Raw genomic sequence first — 25,708 nt, 5'->3', positions numbered from 1 at the left:
GAGCTTTAACCGGATGGCCACGCTGTCCTCCACCAGGTTTTGGCTTTGCCACGCGTTTTGGGCAAGATACGGGCCCGGCAGATGGAACCTGTGGCGATGTTGATGCCTGCTGCGGCCCCTCCTCCTCCTCTGCTTCAGAACTGCTGCCGCCTGCACCCTGTTCCCCCAATGGCTGCCAATCGGGGTCAAGAACTGGGTCATCTAATAACTCTTCTTGTACCTCCTGCGCAACTTCGTCTGTGTCACCGTGTCGTTCGGTGGTATAGCGTTCGTGATGGGGCAACATAGTCTCATCAGGGTCTGATTCTTGATCAGCACCCTGCGAGGGCAATGTTGTGGTCTGAGTCAAAGGACCAGCATAGTAGTCTGGCTGTGGCTGTGCGTCAGTGCACTCCATGTCAGATTCAATTTGTAATGGGCATGGACTGTTAACTGCTTCACTTTCTAAGCCAGGGACGGTATGTGTAAAGAGCTCCATGGAGTAACCCGTTGTGTCGCCTGCTGCATTCTTCTCTGTTGTTGTTTTTGCTGAAGAGGACAAGGAAGTGACTTGTCCCTGACCGTGAACATCCACTAACGACGCGCTGCTTTTACTTTTACCAGTTTCACGAGATGAGGCAAAAGAGCTAGAGGCTGAGTCAGCAAGATAAGCCAAAACTTGCTCTTGCTGCTCCGGCTTTAAAAGCGGTTTTCCTAATCCCAGAAAAGGGAGCGTTCGAGGCCTTGTGTAGCCGGACGACGAACCTGGCTCCACAGCTCCAGACTTAGGTGCAATATTTTTTCCCCCACGACCACCTGATGCTCCACCACTACCACTACCCTCATTACCAGCTGACAATGAACGCCCCCGGCCACGACCTCTTCCACTAGACTTCCTCATTGTTTTAAAAACGTAACCAAACTAACGTTATTTGTTGCAGTCACACAACTTACACGGTGAGCTATAACTTCAGTATGATTTAGCTACCCCTTTACAGGTTGGTGAGACCACAGCGAAAATCAGGCCCAATGTTACACACTCTTTTTTTGGTGGCTGCAAATTAGAGAGATGCCCCACACGCAGGACTGTCACTGAAGCACAAATGTTAATATTAATGTCACACTATTATTTTTTTTTTATTTTTATTTTTTTCAGGAACACTTTAGAAACCCCCCAAAAAAAAAAAAATAGATTTTTGCAGGGAGAATTTAGAAAACAAATGTAACAAACTATATGCTTTCTATGGGCCACTGAGTGAGAGATGACGCACACAGGAATCAGGAGTGGCACACAAGCCCAGAGGCCAATATTTTTCTACCAATGATTGATGGAGTTATTTTCTCTGGTAGATTTTGGAACCCAAATCAAGGAAAAAAAATGTAGGCTTTCTATGGACCACAATTGGAGAGAGAGAGAGAGAGAGATGGCACACCCAGGAGTCAAGACTGGCACACAAGCAGAAAGGCCAATATTAATCTCCCACTGTTTTTTTTTTGTTTTTTTTTTTTTTTTGTTTTTTCAGGGAGACTTTAGAAAAAAAAATAATAAAAAAAATATGATTTTATCAGGAAGAATTTAGAAACCAAATAAAATAAAATGATTTTTTCAGGGAGAATTTATAAAACAAATAAAAACAAAAATAGGCGTTCTATGGCCCACTGACTGAGAGATGACGCACACAGGAGTCAGGAGTGGCACACAAACCCAGAGGCCAATATTTTTCTACCAATGATTGATGTAGTTATTTTCTCTGGTAGATTTTAGAACCCAAATCAAGGAAAAAAAATATAGGCTTTCTATGGACCACAATTGGAGAGAGAGAGAGAGAGAGAGAGAGAGAGAGAGAGAGAGAGAGAGATGGCACACCCAGGAGTCAAGACTGGCACACAAGCAGAAAGGCCAATATTAATCTCCCACTGTTTTTTTTGGTTGTTTTTTTTTTTTTTTTTTTCAGGGAGACTTTAGAAAAAAAAATAATAAAAAAAATATGATTTTATCAGGAAGAATTTAGAAACCAAATAAAATAAAATGATTTTTTCAGGGAGAATTTATAAAACAAATAAAACCAAAAATAGGCGTTCTATGGCCCACTGACTGAGAGATGACGCACCCAGGAGTCAAGACTGGCACACAAGCAGAAAGGCCAATATTAATCTCCCACTGTTTTTTTTGGTTGTTTTTTTTTTTTTTTTTTCAGGGAGACTTTAGAAAAAAAAATAATAAAAAAAATATGATTTTATCAGGAAGAATTTAGAAACCAAATAAAATAAAATGATTTTTTCAGGGAGAATTTATAAAACAAATAAAACCAAAAATAGGCGTTCTATGGCCCACTGACTGAGAGATGACGCACCCAGGAGTCAAGACTGGCACACAAGCAGAAAGGCCAATATTAATCTCCCACTGTTTTTTTTTTTTTTTTTCAGGGAGACTTTAGAAAAAAAAATAATAAAAAAAATATGATTTTATCAGGAAGAATTTAGAAACCAAATAAAATAAAATGATTTTTTCAGGGAGAATTTAGAAAACAAATAAAACCAAAAATAGGCGTTCTATGGCCCACTGACTGAGAGATGACGCACACAGGAGTCAGGAGTGGCACACAAACCCAGAGGCCAATATTTTTCTACCAATGATTGATGTAGTTATTTTCTCTGGTAGATTTTAGAACCCAAATCAAGGAAAAAAAATATAGGCTTTCTATGGACCACAATTGGAGAGAGAGAGAGAGAGAGAGAGAGAGAGATGGCACACCCAGGAGTCAAGACTGGCACACAAGCAGAAAGGCCAATATTAATCTCCCACTGTTTTTTTGGTTGTTTTTTTTTTTTTTTTTTCAGGGAGACTTTAGAAATAAAAATAATAAAAAAAATATGATTTTATCAGGAAGAATTTAGAAACCAAATAAAATAAAATGATTTTTTCAGGGAGAATTTAGAAAACAAATAAAACCAAAAATATGCGTTCTATGGCCCACTGACTGAGAGAGAGAGAGAGATGGAACGCTTAGTACTGGCACACAAGCCCAAAGGGCAATATTAATCTCCCTTTTTTTTTCCAGGGAGAATTTCTGAAACCCAAAAAAAAAATAAAATAGGCTTTCTATGGCCCACTATTTGTGAGAGAGATGGGACGCTCAGGACTGGCACAGATGGCACGCTCAGGACTGGCACAGAAGCCCAGAGGCCAATATTAATCTCCCTTTTTTTCTGGGAGAATTTATAAAACCAAAAAAATATTTAAATAGGCTTTCTATGGCCCACTATTTGTGAGAGAGATGGCACGCTCAGGACTGGCACAGATGGCACGCTCACAACTGGCACACAAGCCCAGAGGCCAATATTAATCTCCCTTTTTTCAGGGAGAATTTCTAAAACCCAAAAAAAAAATAAAATAGGCTTTCTATGGCCCACTATTTGTGAGAGAGATGGGACGCTCAGGACTGGCACAGATGGCACGCTCAGGACTGGCACAGAAGCCCAGAGGCCAATATTAATCTCCCTTTTTTTCTGGGAGAATTTATAAAACCAAAAAAATATTTAAATAGGCTTTCTATGGCCCACTATTTGTGAGAGAGATGGCACGCTCAGGACTGGCACAGATGGCACGCTCACAACTGGCACACAAGCCCAGAGGCCAATATTAATCTCCCTTTTTTCAGGGAAAATTGATAAAACAAAAAAAAAAATTAAATAGGCTTTCTATGGCCCACTATTTGTGAGAGAGATGGCACGCTCAGGGCTGGCTGGCACAGATGGCACGCTCAGGACTGGCACACAAGCCCAGAGGCCAATATTAATCTCCCTTTTTTTCTGGGAGAATTTATAAAACCAAAAAAATATTTAAATAGGCTTTCTATGGCCCACTATTTGTGAGAGAGATGGCACGCTCAGGACTGGCACAGATGGCACGCTCACAACTGGCACACAAGCCCAGAGGCCAATATTAATCTCCCTTTTTTCAGGGAAAATTGATAAAACAAAAAAAAAAATTAAATAGGCTTTCTATGGCCCACTATTTGTGAGAGAGATGGCACGCTCAGGGCTGGCTGGCACAGATGGCACGCTCAGGACTGGCACACAAGCCCAGAGGCCAATATTAATCTCCCTTTTTTTCTGGGAGAATTTATAAAACCAAAAAAATATTTAAATAGGCTTTCTATGGCCCACTATTTGTGAGAGAGATGGCACGCTCAGGACTGGCACAGATGGCACGCTCACAACTGGCACACAAGCCCAGAGGCCAATATTAATCTCCCTTTTTTCAGGGAAAATTTATAAAACAAAAAAAAAAATTAAATAGGCTTTCTATGGCCCACTATTTGTGAGAGAGATGGCACGCTCAGGGCTGGCACAGATGGCACGCTCAGGACTGGCACACAAGCCCAGAGGCCAATATTAATCTCCCTTTTTTTCAGGGAGAATTTATAAAACCAAAAAAAAAAAAAAATAGGCTTTCTATGGCCCACTATTTGTGAGAGAGATGGCACACTCAGGACTGGCACACAAGCCCAAAGGCCAATATTAATCTCCCACTGTATTTTTATCAGGGAGAATTTATACACCCCACAAAAAAAAATACAGAAAAATGAAAAGGCTTTCTATGGCCCACTATGTGAGAGAGATGGCACACACAGGGATGGCACTCTAGCAGAAATGCCAAATTGCCAATCTTAATCTCCCACCAAAAAAAAAAAAAAAAAAAAAACAGGGAATGTCCTACAATTACTATCTCCCTGCCTGCAGTAATCTCAGCCAGGTATGGCAGGCAGCTACTATCTCCCTGCCTGCAGTAATCTCAGCCAGGTATGGCAGGCAGCAATAAGGAGTGGACTGATGCACAAATGAAATAAAAAGTGTGGACAAACAAAAAAGATAGCTGTGCAGAAAGGAAGGAACAAGAGGATTTGTGCTTTGAAAAAAGCAGTTGGTTTGCACAGCGGCGTACACACAGCAATGCAGCTATCAGGGAGCCTTCTAGGGCAGCCCAATGAGCTACAGCGCTGAGGGGAAAAAAAAAAAAAAAAAAACTTCCACTGTCCCTGCACACCGAGGGTGGTGTTGGACAGTGCAAATCGCTGCAGCACAAGCGGTTTTGTGGTTAATGGACCCTGCCTAACGCTATCCCTGCTTCTGACAAAGCGGCAGCAACCTCTCCCTAAGCTCAGATCAGCAGCAGTAAGATGGCGGTCGGCGGGAACGCCTCTTTATAGCCCCTGTGACGTCGCAGACAGCAAGCCAATCACTGCAATGCCCTTCTCTAAGATGGTGGGGACCAGGACCTATGTCATCACGCTGCCCACACTCTGCGTTTACCTTCATTGGCTGAGAAATGGCGCTTTTCGCGTCATTGAAACGCGACTTTGGCGCGAAAGTCGCGTACCGCATGGCCGACCCCGCACAGGGGTCGGATCGGGTTTCATGAAACCCCGACTTAGCCAAAAGTCGGCGACTTTTGAAAATGTTCGACCCGTTTCGCTCAACCCTACTAGCAAGTAAGAATTATTTGGGGTGCACTCTGTCAATGGGATGGGGGTGCAAGCTGATCAGAATGGGTCCCATGACACATATAAGTAAGTTCATGGCACACTCCCAAAATTGTGCAAATAAATGGATCTTTAATTCGTAATAACACAGGGTGAATGAAAAATAATTCAGTTACATAAGTGACTAGATAAAATGTTGTGAGTCTCCCAACACTGCACAGTGCCTCTCTCTTCACATTAGAGCAACCATATTCAACCCCAAGTTTCTCCAATTCCAAAAATGCAACATCGTGACAAAGATTCAGGAGAGTCGAAACATCGACCAATACTGAATTCATTTTCAAAAACCCTTTGGAATTATAAAATAAAGATTCTTTTAGTTGCATCATTTTGGAGTGTGCAGTGAAGTTACCGTACTTATATAATTTAGCTAGCATGCATTGTTAAAGGGAACCTGTCACCCCCGTTTTTTGAGATTGAGCTATAAATACTGTTAAATAGGGCCTGCGCTGTGTGTTCCTATAGTGTATGTAGTGTACCCCGATTCCCCATGTATGCTGAGAAATAACTTACCAAAGTCGCCGTTTTCGCCTGTCAATCAGGCTGGTCAGGTCGGGAGGGCGTGTTCACAGCGCTGTTTCTTCCTCAGCTTTACGTTGGTGGTGTATTGGCGTAGTGGTGAAGACACAGCGCGCGATCTGCGCTGTAATCCCTTGCATCGGTGGGGGCGGCCATCTTCCTGGGGCCGCGCGTGCGCAGATCGAGTGCTCTGCTGCACGGGGCTTCAGGAAAATGGCCGCGGGATGCCGCGCGTGCGCATTAGAGATCGCGGCGGCCATTTTCCCAAAGCCGAGTTTGCATCTCGGCTTTGGGAAAATGGCCGCCGCGATCTCTAATGCGCACGCGCGGCATCCCGCGGCCATTTTCCTGAAGCCCCGTGCAGCAGAGCACTCGATCTGCGCACGCGCGGCCCCAGGAAGATGGCCGCCCCCACCGATGCAAGGGATTACAGCGCAGATCGCGCGCTGTGTCTTCACCACTACGCCACTACGCCACCAACGTAAAGCTGAGGAAGAACCACCGATGTCACCACGCCCTCCCGACCTGACCAGCCTGATTGACAGGCGAAAACGGCGACTTTGGTAAGTTATTTCTCAGCATACATGGGGAATCGGGGTACACTACATACACTATAGGAACACACAGCGCAGGCCCTATTTAACAGTATTTATAGCTCAATCTCAAAAAACGGGGTGACAGGTTCCCTTTAATAAAATTATTTACTGCACTTGTCAAAAGTTTGGACACACCTGCTCATCCAGTGGTTTTCTGTGTTCTTAATTGAAATGTGCACATTGTAGATACAGACTGAAGGCTTCACAGTGGGCCCCATAGATGTAGAAACCATCTGCTCATCTTTTCTACATCTCACAAAGACAAAGCAGTTGGTATAAAAAATCTCAAATTTTGACTCCTCATACTACAGTACAAATTTCCAGTGTCTAATGTCTAGTTTTGGTGTGGCTTGTCTCTTCTTCTTTGTGGTCCTCAGTAATGGTTTCTTTGCAGCAATTTGACCATAAAAGCCTTGTTCTCGCAGTCTCCTCAGGACAGTTGATGTTAAGTGTTTGCTACTTGATGTCTGTGCATCATTTATGATGGCCTGTATCTGTAGTGCTGTTAATTTGTATTTTCTGAGGCTGCGAACTCTGATTAACTTATCTGCCACAGCAAAGGTAATTCTTGGTTTTCCTTTGTGGTTTACTGTTTTCAGTCTGAATATACAACATGCACATTACAACAAGAATAAGGAAAACCATTGCATGAAGAGGTGTGTCCAAACTAGTTATTCATATTTTATTTGTAAACTTTTCTGTGGAAAAATTTTAGGCAGGTGTCATTAAGAACAATCTTTAGAGTAAATAAGAACAAGGAATTCTCAAAGTGATTATATGACCCTCACAGAGCTCTGATCTCAAAATCATGAAGTTGGTATTTATTACATGAAGAGACAGAAGGATTTGCTCAATCCTGAGTTGACAAAAGATCTCTGGTTAATTCACCAAGATATCTAGAAAAACCTCTCTGCCGCGTTCCTTCAATAATTCAGTGAAAGTAAACCTAGAAGAATTGATGATTTGATGCTGTCTGGAAGGGAAAGGGCGGTTGCACAAGACATTGATTTGATTTAAATTTCTGTTTTGTTAATTCACTTTGCATTTTGTTAATTGATGAACGCACAGTATTAAAACTTTAAATTTTTTAGAGGTTCTACTATACAGCATTGTTTCACACCTGCCTAAAACTTTTGCACTGTGGTATATATATATATATATATATATATATATATATATACACATAGATATATATATATATATACATATATATATATATGTATATATATATATACATACATATGTATATATATATATATATATGTATATATATATATATATATATATATATATATATATATATATATAAATTATTTTACCTATTTTGAAATCCATTCTCTTTTGCAGTGGATGTCTTGCTTCGAATCACAGTGCACTGAACAATACTGTAGATGAGGCTATCTTGGTTAGTCAAAACTTTTTAACGACCACTATGTGGTTCATAAGTGGGATGAATCTCATTATTGTAGAATTCGTATTTTGTAAAGGAAAACCTTTCAGAAAGCCAATCTACACTAACTGTAAGTATAAAATGTGACAATTAAATCAATTATTGTGTAATATTTGTGCACTGGATAATTCATTGTCATACTGCGTTTTCCCATAATTAAGACAGGGTCTTAGATTATTTTTGCTCTTAAAGATGGGCTAGGATTTATTTTCAGGGAATGTCTTATTTATTTCCATGACCAACATCCACATTTTTTCTTGAACAAAAAAATCTATATTTATTCACACACAGTATAATCATCATCACACACACTGTACATACACATGTATTTACTCACATTGCACATACACATGTATATACACACACTGCGCATTCACATGTATATTCACACACGCTGCACATACACATTTATATACTCACACTGCAGATACACATGTATATACACACACACACTGCACATACACATGTATATACACACACGCTGAACATACAAATGTTTATGCACACACTGCACATACATACCAGCCTGTCTCCTGTTCAGTTCCTCTAGACTCTTGGAGTTAAAAGACATTTGGTGACATCATGGTCACATGACCCTGATGTCACCAAAGATGCTTAAGTAGTCTTAAGGTACCTTCACACATAACGATTTCGTTAACGATATCATTGCAACGTCACTTTTTGTGACGTAGCAACGTTCCCGCTAATGATCTTGTTATGTGTGACAGCGACTAACGATCAGGCCCCTGCTCTGAGATCGTTGGTCGCTGGGGAATGATCAGGACATTTTTTTGGTCGCTGATCACCCGCTGTCATCGCTGGATTGGTGTGTGTGACGCCAGCGATGACTGTCAGCGTCGGCCGTAAAGCAGAGCACAACGGTGACATCACCGCTGTGCTCTGCTTTACGGACGGCGCTGACATAGTCAGTGCGGGAAGCTGACGGCGGGGGACGTGACAGACATCGGAATGTGAGTATGTACTGGTTTTTTTTTTTTTAACTTTTACAATGGTAACCAGGGTAAATATCGGGTTACTAAGCGCGGCCCTGCGCTTAGTAACCCGATGTTTACCCTGGTTACCCGGGGACTTCGGCATCTTTGAAGACAGTTTCAACGATGCCGAAGTCTTTCCCCTGATCGTTGGTCGCTGGAGAGAGCTGTCTGTGTGACAGCTCCCCAGGGACCACACAACGACTTACCAAAGATCACGGCCAGGTTGTATCACTGGTTGTGATCGTTGGTAAGTCGTTTAGTGTAACGGTACCTTACACCTCGGAATAGAAATGCTGAGGGCCATTAAGAGAGTCAAGACCTTGGGCAATTTCCCAATTCCCCACCTAACACTAGCCCCTATTGTCAGCCTGTCTCCACTTCAATTCCTCTAGACTCCTGCAGGTAAAAGACCTTTGGTGATATGATGGTCCTTAAGTAGTTTTAACCTCAGAATATAAATGCTGGGCCATCCTAAAAGAGTGAGGACCTTTGGCAATTTTCCTGTTTGCACTCCCTCTTATGCCTGCCCTGACTGTAACTAGGGCTTATATTTTGAACAGGTCTTATGTTTCAGACAAACTCCAAATATGCTATAAAATCATACTAGGGCTTATTTTCGAGGTGGGTCTTATTTTTGGGGAAACACATGCATGTGTACAAGAGCCCATCAACCTCCCCAACTGAAAGAGAAATTTATGCTCACCTGGCATCCAATATGTATTTTCTTCCAAATTAATCATATATTAGTAGGATTATTTAAATTTAGAAATGGCTGATAACAGATTACTTTATGATTGGAGTTATTAGAAGTTATTTAGTTAATCCATAATGGTATTTACTTAAGCACAATATAGTACTGTATTGTAGGTATTAGATTTTGTTTGCTATTTTTACATATTGAGTAACGGCTCCCATGTAATCCTTTTTATATCTATTGATATTTTGTTACAATATTCTAAGCAGGAGGTACATTATATCTTCTTATTTTACAGATCAACAATACCACAGTTGTTCTAGATTGAAATCTAAAGTACTAATCTCCATTCTAACATTTCAATGTTTTATATTTCCTTTGTAGATGTGTTTACCATAATAATGATTGCACAACTGACTGCCTATTTATTTGTCTATTTTGCAAATATTGAATCTGTATATCAAAATATGCAGGTGAGAACTACTTTTAAATTTGAGCATATTATATAGAGTATAATGTGCCTATTTGTGTCATACTAGAGATTTTTTCTTGGCTGTCCATTACCTTCTAAATGATGGACATTTTAAACACTGGTGTGGCATCGGTATTGGTGCCTGAACTTCCTGTCTCTTCTTCTGTCACCGGGCGGCACTGTGCTCACATTGTGGACAACGTGGGCAACAACTTTAGTTCGGTATCTTCTGGGATTTGTAGTTCCACCCAGGCTGGTAGTTTAAAAAAGTTCAAGAGTTAACTTCTGTCAGTGTTTGCTCTCTGCTATGTTGAATAGGCTGATTTGAGCTCCTGAATTTGTATAATGCCTATGTGCTTTACTTGTATTTCCAATGGATATTCCTGTTCCTGACCTTGCCTTGTTTACTGACTATTCTCTTGCCTTATGATTTTGTCCCTACATGTACGTCCTGGTGCTTACCTGGCTACCAAACTATGCTTTCTGCCAGCATGCATCATCAACCAGCAGCTGGCTCTGTGTCCTCAACCTTGAAGCCCCTGTGTAAGTCCAGCTCCCTGTTAAGGTACCGTCACATTTAGCGACGCTGCAGCGATCTAGACAACGATGCCGATCGCTGCAGCGTCGCTGTTTCGTCGTTGTGTGGTCGCTGGAGAGCTGTCACACAGACAGCTCTCCAGCGACCAACGATGACGAAGTCCCCGGGTAACCAGGGTAAACATCGGGTTACTAAGCGCAGGGCCGCGCTTAGTAACCCGATGTTTACCCTGGTTACCAGTGTAAATGTAAAAAAACAAACACTACATACTTACATTCCGGTGTCTGTCGCATCCCCCGACATTCTGCTTCCCTGCACTGTGTAAGCGCCAGCCGTAAAGCAGAGCGGTGACGTCACCGCTGTGCTCTGCTTTACAGCCGGTCGGCGCTCACAGTCATTTCAGGGAAGCAGAACGCCGGGGGACGCAACAGACACCGGAATGTAAGTATGTAGTGTTTTTTTTTTTTTACATTTACACTGGTAACCAGAGGGTAAACATCGGGTTACTAAGCGCGGCCCTGCGCTTAGTAACCCGATGTTTACCCTGGTTACCAGTGAAGACATCGCTGAATCGGCGTCACACACGCCGATTCAGCGATGTCTGCAGGAGATCCAGCGACGAAATAAAGTTCTGGCCTTTCTGCTCTGACCAACGATGTCACAGCAGGATCCAGATCGCTGCTGCGTGTCAAACACAACGATATCGCTATCCAGGACGCTGCAACGTCACAGATTGCTAGCGATATTGTTGTTAAGTTGTTCAGTGTGAAGGTACCTTAAGTCCCTGTACAGGGGCTTAAGTGTGAAGGCCAGGGCAAGCTCTGGGATCTGGTAAATAGAGTAGCTTAGACTGTCCATGGTATCTATTTTTTGAAAAATGAATCACCATTTGTTCCGTAGATCTGTTGCTATATTTTCAAATATATACATACAGTTAGGTCCATATATATTTGGACAGAGACAACATTTTTCTAATTTTGGTTATAGACATTACCACAATGAATTTTAAACCAAACAACTCAGATGCAGTTGAAGATCAGACTTTCAGCTTTCATTTGAGGGTATCCACATTAAAATTGGATGAAGGGTTTAGGAGTTTCAGCTCCTTAACATGTGCCACCCTGTTTTTAAAAGAACCAAAAGTAATTGGACAATTGACTCCAATGCTATTTCATGGACAGGTGTGGGCAATCCCTTCGTTATGTCATTCTCAATTAAGCATATAAAAGGCCTGGAGTTGATTTGAGGTGTGGTGCTTGCATTTGGAAGGTTTTGCTGTGAAGTAAACATGCGGTTAAAGGAGCTCTCCATGCAGGTTAAACAAGCCTTCCCTAAGCTGAGAAAACAGAAAAAACCCATCCAAGAAATTGCTATAATATTAGGAGTGGCAAAATCTACAGTTTGGTACATCCTGAGAAAGAAAGAAAGAAAGCACTGGTAAACTCATCAATGCAAAAAGACCTGGGTGCCCACGGAAGACAACAGTGGTGGATGATCGCAGAATAATCTCCATGGTGAAGAGAAACCCCTGCACAACAGCCAACCAAGAGAACAACACTCTCCAGGAGGAAGGCGTATCAATATCCAAATCCACCGTAAAGTTAAGACTGCATGAAAGTAAATACAGAGGGTTCATTGCACGGTGCAAGCCACTCATAAGTATCAAGAATAAAAAGGCTAGACTGCACTTTGCTAAAAAACATCTAAAAAAGCCAGCACAGTTATGGAAGAACATTCTTTGGACAGATGAAACCAAGCTCAACCTCTACCAGAATGATGGAAAGAGAAAAGTATGGCGAAGTCGTGGTACAGCTCATGATCCAATGCATACCACATCATCTGTAATACACGGCGGAGGCAGTGTGATGGCTTGGGCATGCATGGCTGCCAGTGGCACTGGGTCACTAGTGTTTATTGATGATGTGACACAGGACAGAAGCAGCCAAATGAATTATGAGGTATTCAGAGCCATACTGTGTGCTCAGATCCAGCCAAATGCAGCCAAACTGATGGTCCATCTGTGGTATGAAACGACGACCAATGACCCAAAACATAATGCCAAAGCAACCCAGGAGTTTATTAAAGCAAAGAAGTGGAATATTATTGAATGGCCAAGTCAGTCACCTGATCTCAACCCAATTGAGCATGCATTTCACTTGTTAAAGACTAAACTTCAGACAGAAAGGCCCACAAACAAACAGCAACTGAAAACCACCGCAGTGAAGGCATGGCAGAGCATCAAAAAGGAGGAAACACAGTGTTAGGACTGGCGGAACGCACCAAGTACAAGATGGAATAGAACAAGAAACACCAAAAAGAGCATCAAAAAGGAGGAAACACAGCGTCTGGTGATGTCCATGAGTTCAAGACTTCAGGCAGTCATTGCCAAAAAAGGGTTTTCAACCAAGTACTAAAAATGAACATTTTATTTAAAATTATTGAATCTGTCCAATTACTTTTGGCCCCTTTAAAAACAGGGTGGTACATGTTAAAGAGCTGAAACTCCTAAACCCTTCATCCAGTTTTAATGTGGATGCCCTCAAATGAAAGCTGAAAGTCTGAACTTCAACTGCATCTGAATTGTTTTGTTTAAAATTCAGAGCGCGACGTATCAATAGACAACCTTGGCATAATAACACCACCAAAAAGCTAAGGCAAGTGTCCAGGTTTGCGGAGCAGCGTTGGAAGAGAACACACTCGCAAGACGACTTCACTGTATTCAAACAAGCAACACTCGCTTTTAAATCTGCACTCACCTCTGCTAAACAGGCCTACTTCACAACCCTCGTATCTTCCCTATCCCACAACCCCAAACAGTTATTCAAAACATTTAACTCCCTCCTCCGCCCCCCACTGCCCCCTCCAACCTCCCTCATCTCTGCTGAGGACTTTGCCACACACTTTAAAAATAAGATCGACCAGACAAGGCAAGACTTTATTGTTCAACCACCACAACCCCTTTGTATACCAGACCAATGCCCAAACCCCATAACCTCCCTATCCAACATCACTGAAGGGGGACTTAATTGTCTCCTCTCCAAATCCCACCTCACCACCTGTGCGCTCAACCCCATCCCATCCCACCTCCTCCCCAACCTCACCACCACACTTATCCCATCCCTAACCCACCTCTTCAACCTATCACTAACTTCTGGCACCTTCCCCTCTGCGTTTAAACATGCCACAATCACGCCTATCCTTAAAAAGCCAACCCTCGATCCAACTGCTATGTCCAGCTATCGCCCAATATCGCTGCTCCCATTTGCTTCCAAACTCCTGGAGCAGCACGTCCATGCTGAACTCTCCTCCCACCTCTCATCTAACTTGTTGTACGACAATCTACAATCTGGTTTCCGCCCCCATCACTCAACTGAGACTGCCCTGACCAAAATCACTAACGACCTACTTACCGCCAAAGCTACTGGACAATACTCTGTACTCCTCCTTCTAGACCTGTCCTCTGCTTTCGACACAGTTGACCACTGTCTCCTACTACAGATCCTCTCCTCCTTTGGCATCAAAGACCTCGCCCTATCCTGGATCGCCTCGTACCTTTCCAACCGCACATTCAGCGTCTCCCACTCCCATACTACCTCCTCATCCCACCCTCTCTCTGTTGGAGTCCCCCAAGGCTCTGTTCTAGGACCCCTACTCTTCTCAATCTATACACTTGGCTTGGGACAACTCATAAAGTCCCATGGATTCCAGTACCACCTCTATGCTGACGACACTCAGATCTACCTCTCTGGCCCAGACGTCACCGCTCTGCTGTCCAGAATCCCAGAGTGCCTATCAGCCATATCCTCCTTCTTCTCCTCTCGCTTCCTCAAACTCAATGTGGACAAATCTGAACTCATCATCTTTCCTCCATCCCACAAATCTTCCTTACTTGACCTATCTATCGCAGTCAATGACATCATGCTTTCCCCTGTACCCGAAGTCCGCTGCCTCGGAGTAACCTTCGACTCTGCCCTGTCCTTCAAACCACACATCCAAGCTCTTTCCACCTCCTGTCGCCTCCAGCTCAAAAATATCTCCAGGATCCGTCCTTTCCTCAACCCCCAATCTACTAAAATGCTTGTGCACGCCCTCATCATTTCCCGCCTTGACTACTGCAACATCCTTTTCTGTGGCCTCCCTGCTAACACCCTTGCACCTCTCCAGTCCATCCTTAACTCTGCTGCCCGACTAATCCATCTCTCTCCTCGCTACTCCTCCGCTTCCCCCCTCTGCAAATCTCTTCACTGGCTCCCATTCCCTCAGCGTATCCAGTTCAAATTGCTAATACTGACCTACAAAGCCATCCACAACCTGTCTCCTCCATATATCTCTGAACTAATCTCTCGATATCTTCCCTCACGTGACCTCCGGTCCTCCCAAGACCTCCTTCTCTCCTCCACACTTATTCGCTCCTCATCCAATCGCCTCCAAGACTTCTCCCGAATATCCCCATCCTCTGGAACTCTCTGCCCCAATACGTCCGACTATCAACCACAGTCGGATCCTTCAGACGGAACCTGAAAACTCATCTCTTCAGGAAAGCCTACAGCCTGCACTGACACCGCTGCTGCCTCACCACCAACGAAGCTACTGCCTCACCAACACCGGAGCTACCGCCTCACCAACACCGGAGCTACCGCCTCACCAACACCGGAGCTACCGCCTCACCAACACCGGAGCTCCTGCAACCCTCAACCTACTGTCTCCTTCCCCATAATCCTGTAGAATGTAAGCCCGCAAGGGCAGGGTCCTCGCCCCTCTGTATCAGTCCGTCATTGTTAGTTTGTTTACTGTATGTGATATTTGTAACTTGTATGTAACCCCTTCTCATGTACAGCACCATGGAATCAATGGTGCTATATAAATAAATAAATAATAATAATAATAATAATTGTGGCAATGTCTATAACCAAAATTAGAAAAATGTTGTCTCTGTCCAAAAATATATGGACCTAACTGTATATACATATGTTTTAGTATGATATATATATATATATATATATATATATATATATATATATATATATATATATATATATATATTCAAACAAAAACAGGCAGCACTCCATAATCTTGAATGTCTTGTGCAGTTTATTCAGACCCACATTTCTTAATCACGAAGTTTCGGCTCAGACTGAGCCTTTCTCAAGCAGTGAGTAAACCATTTGTGTGCATATAAATACATTCTAAGACATAACCAGCCTTAATTAGCCATTATTGGACAGTACATGTGCTTTTTCATAAAAAAAATATACCAGTTAATATCATAAAGTGCTACAGTGCATACCTTCTGTGCTAGTGTTGCAGTGCAAACTATATATTCATTCCCTTATGGAGCTGCTTACCGGCAATGGAGGACATCTACATACATCTCGGCGTTCTCTATGCGCAACTGCGCAAGTCCGCTACATCACAACTCTGTGCTAGACCGCGGACCAATCAGCGCCAACGGCGCCTGCGCAGTAGCGCCATGTATCGCCATACTGGTAGTGGCATCTCATACAGGGAGGTCAATTTCTCACTTGGGTATCAGCGCCTGCGCATACAGCGCTGCTCAGCATTTAACGCCACCCTTCATTTGCCAGCACAAATTCCAACTTATGCGGGACCATACTAAACTTAAAGCTGTAATCCTCACAAACTTCACCAGGCATAACATTGCCTCTATTGATTCGTGCCCTATGGACATTCTGACGCATAAACTCGCCCTGACACTACGGGCTCAACCATATATTAGCTGATGTCCGCAGGTCATACAGTCACATGCCTAGCATTGAGTCAACCCTCTCAGGTCAGCCCATCCCAGGCTTAGACTGTAACAGCGATAGCGTTGACGTCCTGGCATACACACTATACCGAAGTTAGAGGTAGTAAATCACTGCTATATAGTATTTTAACTGCTTTATTTATTAATCCGTGGTCCAACACAGTATGGGACAAAGAATAATAACAATCTTCAATTGCAAATATTTAGCTATATGTCCTCCATGTCCGCAAGTATCTCTCCACTGGTCTTCTGCGACCCTAAGGGCATCAGACGAAATCTAAAATTAGAAAAATACAGTTACGTGAATTTTCACAGTATTCTCTAAACTTAAAAGCAAAAAGTCACATTACTGACTCCTTGGAACTCTAAACAATACAAAACAGAGATCATACACCTTTACTAAATAATTATATGCATTTTAAAATCAGCGTTAAGACCTCCCGGTCTCAAGGTCTTAAGTTCATAAATCCACATAAGTTCCTTTTTCTTGAGTATCAGCTCCCTGTCACCACCTCTTCTCTGTATCGGAACAGCATCTATGATTTTGCATCTAAGGTCCTTTTCAGTATGCTTACAGTCAGCAAAATGTTTTGAAACAGGAAGATCCAATCTGTTCTTTCTTATACTGAATCTATGCTGGTTCATTCTTGTTTTAAACTCACACGTTGTTTCTCCAACGTACCAGAGGTTACATGGACAAATGAGCACATATATAACGTAGTCTGAGCTACATGTGAGGAATTGGTTGATATTATATACCTTTCCCGTTTTCGGATGTACAAACGTGGGTCCCTTAAGCATATATGTGCAATTAACGCAGTTCAAACAGGGAAAACATCCTTTTCTTTTACTCCCTGTAAAGTATCTCTGTGTATCTTTTCTTTTGGAACCGATATCCGATTGTATAACCATGTCTTTTATATTCTTATTCCTCTTGTAGGAGTATAATGGTGGCATTTTAAATTCAGGTATTTTTGGCAAACATCTCCCTAGCATGGTCCAATGTTTATTTATAATATTAGCCACTTCCCTACTTTCCTCAGTATATGTAGAAACAAAGGGGACTCTATTCTGGATTTTCTTACGTCTACCACATGGTTCTCCACGTATTAACTGCAATCTCTCTTTTTCCATAACCCTATTTTTTGTTATTTCTAATAGTCTCTTAGGGTAGCCTCTATTTAAGAATTTCTTAATTAGCTGATCTATTGTTTTATCAGCTATATCTTCTTCCTTCACTATACGCCTGACTCTGAGTAGTTGGCTAGCGGGGATTGATCTTTTCATTGAGCAAGGGTGTTGACTATCATATAGGAGCAAATTGTTCCTATCTGTGTTTTTCACATATAATGTCGTAATGAGTTGGTCGTTTTTTTGCTCAACCAATACATCTAGGAATTGAATTTCAGTCCAAGATTTTACTACCGTAAATTTAATTGTCTGGTCAACAGTGTTGAGATAAGCATGAAATTCATCCAACTCTCTCTCTGTACCTGTCCACAGGAGGAAGACATCATCTATGTATCTTCACCACTCCAGCACATGCCGGAAGTGGTGGGACACATAGATAAGGCCCTCCTCCAGGGTTTCCATAACCAGGTTAGCGTATGAGGGGGCCATATTGGCCCCCATAGCCGTTCCCTGTTTTTGCATGTAAAACGCGTCTCCAAACATAAAATAGTTGCGTCTCAGTATTATCTCCAACATCCCCAGCAAAAAGGTCTTACCTTCAGGTGTATATTGCCCAACATCCAACATTTTATCAATAGCTTTTAACCCTCTTTCATGGTTTATGGAGGTATAGAGTGATACCACATCAAATGATGCAAGTAACACTCTATTACTCAACTGTATGGATTCTATTTTATTAAAGAAGTCTGTCGTGTCTTTTATATATGATTTGCATTTTTTTGTTATAGGGTTCAGTATTTTATCTAAGAATATACCCATTTTATTAAAGACAGATCCTACCCCTGAAACTATAGGTCGTCCCGGAGGGTCGACCAAAGTTTTGTGTATTTTTGGTGTAATGTATAGCACCGGAGTGCGTGGGTTGTCTTCCCATAGGTAGTTGTATAATTCTTGATCTATAATGCATGCTTGCAATGCGCCATCTAGCCATTTTTTTATTTCTTCCTGTATACTGAATTTAGGATCCCTCTCTAATTTATCATATACATGTACATCGCTCAACTGTCTCATAACTTCTCTAACATAGGCTTGCCTGTCCATGACGACGACCGCACCCCCTTTATCAGCGGGTTTAATAATGATGTCATCGTCATGGACAAGCTCCTGCAATGCTTCCATTTCTTCCATAGTAATATAGAGCTACTTAAAGAAAAAGGTATTGATGAGTTTAGACGTCCGAACATTACTAGTATACAGGAAGAAATAAAAAAATGGCTAGATGGAGCATTGCAAGCATGCATTATAGATCAAGAATTATACAACTACCTATGGGAAGACAACCCACGCACTCCGGTGCTATACATTACACCAAAAATACACAAAACTTTGGTCGACCCTCCGGGGTGACCTATAGTTTCAGGGGTAGGATCTGTCTTTAATAAAATGGGTATATTCTTAGATAAAATACTGAACCCTATAACAAAAAAATGCAAATCATATATAAAAGACACGACAGACTTCCTTAATAAAATAGAATCCATACAGTTGAGTAATAGAGTGTTACTTGCATCATTTGATGTGGTATCACTCTATACCTCCATAAACCATGAAAGAGGGTTAAAAGCTATTGATAAAATGTTGGATGTTGGGCAATATACACCTGAAGGTAAGACCTTTTTGCTGGGGATGTTGGAGATAATACTGAGACGCAACTATTTTATGTTTGGAGACGCGTTTTACATGCAAAAACAGGGAATGGCTATGGGGGCCAATATGGCCCCCTCATACGCTAACCTGGTTATGGAAACCCTGGAGGAGGGCCTTATCTATGTGTCCCACCACTTCCGGCATGTGCTGGAGTGGTGGAGATACATAGATGATGTCTTCCTCCTGTGGACAGGTACAGAGAGAGAGTTGGATGAATTTCATGCTTATCTCAACACTGTTGACCAGACAATTAAATTTACGGTAGTAAAATCTTGGACTGAAATTCAATTCCTAGATGTATTGGTTGAGCAAAAAAACGACCAACTCATTACGACATTATATGTGAAAAACACAGATAGGAACAATTTGCACCTATATGATAGTCAACACCCTTGCTCAATGAAAAGATCAATCCCCGCTAGCCAACTACTCAGAGTCAGGCGTATAGTGAAGGAAGAAGATATAGCTGATAAAACAATAGATCAGCTAATTAAGAAATTCTTAAATAGAGGCTACCCTAAGAGACTATTAGAAATAACAAAAAATAGGGTTATGGAAAAAGAGAGATTGCAGTTAATACGTGGAGAACCATGTGGTAGACGTAAGAAAATCCAGAATAGAGTCCCCTTTGTTTCTACATATACTGAGGAAAGTAGGGAAGTGGCTAATATTATAAATAAACATTGGACCATGCTAGGGAGATGTTTGCCAAAAATACCTGAATTTAAAATACCACCATTATACTCCTACAAGAGGAATAAGAATATAAAAGACATGGTTATACAATCGGATATCGGTTCCAAAAGAAAAGATACACAGAGATACTTTACAGGGAGTAAAAGAAAAGGATGTTTTCCCTGTTTGAACTGCGTTAATTGCACATATATGCTTAAGGGACCCACGTTTGTACATCCGAAAACGGGAAAGGTATATAATATCAACCAATTCCTCACATGTAGCTCAGACTACGTTATATATGTGCTCATTTGTCCATGTAACCTCTGGTACGTTGGAGAAACAACGTGTGAGTTTAAAACAAGAATGAACCAGCATAGATTCAGTATAAGAAAGAACAGATTGGATCTTCCTGTTTCAAAACATTTTGCTGACTGTAAGCATACTGAAAAGGACCTTAGATGCAAAATCATAGATGCTGTTCCGATACAGAGAAGAGGTGGTGACAGGGAGCTGATACTCAAGAAAAAGGAAATTATGTGGATTTATGAACTTAAGACCTTGAGACCGGGAGGTCTTAACGCTGATTTTAAAATGCATATAATTATTTAGTAAAGGTGTATGATCTCTGTTTTGTATTGTTTAGAGTTCCAAGGAGTCAGTAATGTGACTTTTTGCTTTTAAGTTTAGAGAATACTGTGAAAATTCACGTAACTGTATTTTTCTAATTTCAGATTTCGTCTGATGCCCTTAGGGTCGCAGAAGACCAGTGGAGAGATACTTGCGGACATGGAGGACATATAGCTAAATATTTGCAATTGAAGATTGTTATTATTCTTTGTCCCATACTGTGTTGGACCACGGATTAATAAATAAAGCAGTTAAAATACTATATAGCAGTGATTTACTACCTCTAACTTCGGTATAGTGTGTATGCCGGGACGTCAATGCTATCGCTGTTACAGTCTAAGCCTGGGATGGGCTGACCTGAGAGGGTTGACTCAATGCTAGGCATGTGACTGTATGGCCTGCGGACATCAGCTAATATATGGTTGAGCCCGTAGTGTCAGGGCGAGTTTATGCGTCAGAATGTCCATAGGGCACGAATCAATAGAGGCAATGTTATGCCTGGTGAAGTTTGTGAGGATTACAGCTTTAAATTTAGTATGGTCCCGCATAAGTTGGAATTTGTGCTGGCAAATGAAGGGTGGCGTTAAATGCTGAGCAGCGCTGTATGCGCAGGCGCTGTTACCCAAGTGAGGAATTGACCTCCCTGTATGAGATGCCACTACCAGTATGGCGATACATGGCGCTACTGCGCAGGCGCCGTTGGCGCTGATTGGTCCGCGGTCTAGCACAGAGTTGTGATGTAGCGGACATGCGCAGTTGCGCATAGAGAACGCCGAGATGTATGTAGATGTCCTCCATTGCCGGTAAGCAGCTCCATAAGGGAATGAATAGTTTGCACTGCAACACTAGCACAGAAGGTATGCACTGTAGCACTTTATGATATTAACTGGTATATTTTTTTTATGAAAAAGCACATGTACTGTCCAATAATGGCTAATTAAGGCTGGTTATGGCTTAGAATGTATTTATATGCACACAAATGGTTCACTCACTGCTTGAGAAAGGCTCAGTCTGAGCCAAAACGTCGTGATTAAGACATGTGGGTCTGAATAAACTGCACAAGACATTCAAGATTATGGAGTGCTGCCTGTTTTTGTTTGAATCTATGGACTGAGGATAGCCGGTGGATGGGCTCCCTGAAGGCTTTGCACCCACAGATAAGTTTAAAGGCTGTGCTGTTCCTTTTTTACCTATATATATATATATATATATATATATATATATATATATATATTACACACACATGACTTTTGAATATGGGACGGATCCCCGCTCCATCTTAAAACAACCATAACTACAGTAAACCTAGGCACTAGAATAAATACACAAAGCACATTATTTTGGTTGTCAAAATAGCCACAGCTTTATTTAAATCACAGGATTAAATTAAAACAACCACAGTAGGAGTCAAGTGAAGTGCTAGTACATTGGCATTTACAAGTACTGTGATACTCCCAGCACCAGGACAGACAGCCATAAAAGTGGTGGCACATACTGGCTTGCCATTCAAGCATAGCCAGTAAGCTTTCAGGGCATCAATGACCCTATTATCCTCACTCCTGTGCTTAACCACTGTGCCCGCCCCTGATTGACGTTACCATTACATAGTCCTTGAGGCTGGCCACCTAAGCTGAGCCTGTTTACCACCATTAGGTTTTTACCTCCCCTATTAGTTAAAATAAGTCCACCTTAACTTGTCCGCAACTTCTACCTGTCTCCTAAACTGCAAAGCTGTGATGGGTTACAAATTCCAAGTCACATTTGACACTTTTTTATAAATCACTTTTGTACGCTTATAAACTAAGAGTCCCTGCAAAAGTATTAAGGGAACTAAACTTGGCAAACCTCTGACTCACAAACAGTCATTGTACAGTGCTCAGGAGAGGAAAAAAACCCTGTGGAGGAAACCTCTAGGGAAACATTGCTGAAGGATTGCCCCCCCCTTGGGTTTAGAAGGTTAATGCCTATGTTAACTCATTATAATCATAATAAAATTGGACCTGGTAAAAGATAAACAATAGCAAATTCAAAACAAAAAATACAATAAAGCATTCCTCATTATACAAGTAATAATTAAAACGTTTTAGGACCGTGATTATAACAGGGCGGGAGGTCGGGTTATGTCTTCTAAATTTCATCTGGTGAAAGAGGTAGAAAGACAAATTTACCTCCTTTATATAAACCCCTACCCTCCTCACAGAGACCAGCCCCTACTCTCCTCACAGAGAGACAGTTACCTCACCTATATAAGCCTCACCCTCCTCACAGTGACACGCCAGGCACAAACATATCCTTCAGTCTTAAAGCAACATCACTCTTCCTTAAAATCTACACTGCTATACACACAAAAACTGCAGGAGTTAAAGATCCATCCTTCCCAAAGTCATGCCCTCCTCTGCCTATTGCTCCAGTGGTTTCTTGTCATTAGGTTAAGATCAACTTATGTTACTGTACAGAGGCTATTGTGCTTTGTGTTGTCTATCCAACTTCTACTGACTAAATATTATTTTGTTCTTTACTGCTCTCTAATCCTATTGTTGGACCCTAATTAGGCCAGCAAATGACATAAGTGGCAATTGTGTTAGTTGCTAGAAAAATGAAACATATAATATCAGTCTTGTTTATTTTCCTGCTCAGCTTGTCTGCACACCATATTACTGGAGGTGGAATACAATAATAATGGTGGCTGCTCTGTTTGTGGTTTCATATCTAGTTGAGGTAATACTTCTTATTTTATTTATTTTAGCACAGTGCAACTATGATATTATCTCTGTTATTCTTATTGCTATTATTGCTGTTGGTTTTAAATGGACACATATTGTCATAGACATTATTAGAAATCATGAGGCCCTATAGCAAAAGTCTTAATTGGACCCCACTATTGAAGCCCACTTAGTGTTCCCACATAAAAACAATCCCCACACAGTATGCTGGCCCCCCATAGCCATTCACACAGTATAATGGCCCCATAAAGAGTCCTCAACATTATGATGACCCCATAAATAATCCAATTGCTCTCTACATAGTCTGATGGCCCCACAACTAGTCCTCCACATAGTATGATGACCCTAAGGTAGCCCTCCACATAGTATAATGGCCCAATAAATAGCCTGGTTATAAGGAAAAAAAGATAGTTCTTAAAGGATACATGTCCACATTTGAGATTGATTTATTTTTATTGCTATAATAAATACAGAAACCTTTGCCTAAATGATATGGATTCCTTTGGGGCATTTGTTTTACTTAAATATATGTATTTTTGGCTGAACATAATATTTACCATTGGGGTTCATTAAAAGTTTTGGACCATTTGAAAGAAAATTGTAGGAGCAAGAGAGAGTTCACCATGTTTTCTGGTTGTGTGGATAGCTGGGAAACTTGTGACAAGTGGGTGCTAGATTCAGCCGGTGAAGCAACACATGGGAGAAAGAGAGGGAAAACAGCACATCCATCCAATAAATAAAATAAGTATTTATTCAAATTTCATTAAAATGAACAATGTCCACGGAAAATGTTAAAAACTGAAACTTGTACCTTAAATTGACAGCAGTCAATAGGGAGAGTCATTTTCATTATATTTTTTCAAAATGTATAACCTGAGCCAAATAGAAAAATGCAATACTATTTTGGGACACGGTTCTCAACTATCTATGATACAAAGATTGTTCACATTATAAAGTGCACACAGTTGTTAAGTATGTGCACCACAACATTACCACTAGGGGGGGCAAACTGAAGTTGGATTGCTACTTCCTTACTAGGAATTGGATAAATCTGTATTTAGATAGTTGCAGCCTTGTCAAACACACACAGGGATAAATGTATTTTTACATATCTGTGCACATATAGAGACTATCTATGGATTGCTAGTCAAGCAGTAACAATAATATATTTCACTATCTTACAGGAAGGATTTATCGAAAACCGAAGACTGTGGCTAATGATAAAATCATGTTTTAACTACCGATCAAGGAGTCAATATAGAGTGTTAGAAAGAGCTCTGTGTGATGACCCAATGTGGCCCCCAATAAGCCAAACTTACTACTCTAACCAATCAGAACTTGGAAATGACGTACAGAAATGTATATATGACAACCCAATGTTTGTTGCCGAAACGGAGCAAACTCTTTACAATGGAACTGAGCATCGACCATAATCAATGGCTACACTGCACAGAGCAGAAGCAATGCCAAAAATCTGTCTGCAGATGGAACTCTTTGCACATATACAAAGAGGGTTAGAAAAGACTTGTTGGCTCTCCCGCTATGGCTGTTTTACCAAATACCAGTTTGAAGCATCTTTTTTTTTCGAACACTGGTTTGTGCCATCCTTCTTATATTTCCTTTTAGAAATTAATGGATTCATTGACAACTAGGAGATACCATTCCCATTGTCAAAAGGGAAAGTTTGATATTGTAAGCTCTGATTGGACGGTGTCAGACAATGAAAGAACACATCGGTAATTGGTAACACTTAGCTGTCAATTTCTTCATAAATGTTTAGTAGGACTAAAGGTACCTTCACACTAGACGATATCACTAGCGATCCGTGATGTTGCAGCGTCCTGGCTAGCGATATCGTCCAGTGTGACACGCAGCAGCGATCAGGCCCCTGCTGCGATGTCGTTGGTCGGGGAAGAAAGTCCAGAACTTTGTTTCGTCGCTGGATCTCCCGCTGACATCGCTGAATCGGCGTGTGTGATGCCGATTCAGCGATGTCTTCGCTGGTAACCAGGGTAAACATCGGGTTACTAAGCGCAGGGCCGCGCTTAGTAACCCGATGTTTACCCTGGTTACCATCGTTAAAGTAAAAAAAACAACCACTACATACTTACCTATCGCTGTCTGTCCCCGGCGCTCTGCTTCTCTGGTCTGGCTGTGAGCGCCGGGCAGCCGGAAAGCAGAGCGGTGACGTCACCGCTCTGCTTTCCGGCCGCTGTGCTCACAGCCAGACCAGAGAAGCAGAGCGCCGGGGACAGACACGGAAGGTAAGTATGTAGTGGTTTTTTT

General features: G+C 41.7%; 1 protein-coding gene across 2 annotated transcripts in view; it reads left to right on the top strand.

Moving 5' to 3' along the window:
• The window catches only part of LOC138638122 (probable cation-transporting ATPase 13A4), a 492,614-nt gene extending 467,173 nt beyond the window's left edge, over nucleotides 1-25,441 (top strand). Inside the window, exons 27-30 of one of the 2 annotated variants that reach the window (XM_069727145.1) lie at nucleotides 7,988-8,160; nucleotides 10,164-10,252; nucleotides 23,337-23,417; nucleotides 24,607-25,441. In XM_069727145.1, coding sequence (XP_069583246.1) covers nucleotides 7,988-8,160; nucleotides 10,164-10,252; nucleotides 23,337-23,417; nucleotides 24,607-24,855 — 592 coding nt within the window. In that variant the 3' untranslated portion in view covers nucleotides 24,856-25,441. The remainder of the gene's footprint in view (nucleotides 1-7,987; nucleotides 8,161-10,163; nucleotides 10,253-23,336; nucleotides 23,418-24,606) is intronic. The other variant, XM_069727146.1, reaches the window with a different exon arrangement.
• Nucleotides 25,442-25,708: the final 267 nt, after the last annotated feature.

The sequence above is a fragment of the Ranitomeya imitator genome, chromosome 5 (genome assembly GCF_032444005.1).
Source record: "Ranitomeya imitator isolate aRanImi1 chromosome 5, aRanImi1.pri, whole genome shotgun sequence".
Lineage (NCBI taxonomy): Eukaryota > Metazoa > Chordata > Amphibia > Anura > Dendrobatidae > Ranitomeya > Ranitomeya imitator.
Note: the sequence above shows the minus strand (reverse complement) of the source record. Positions and strands in the feature narration are given on the sequence as shown.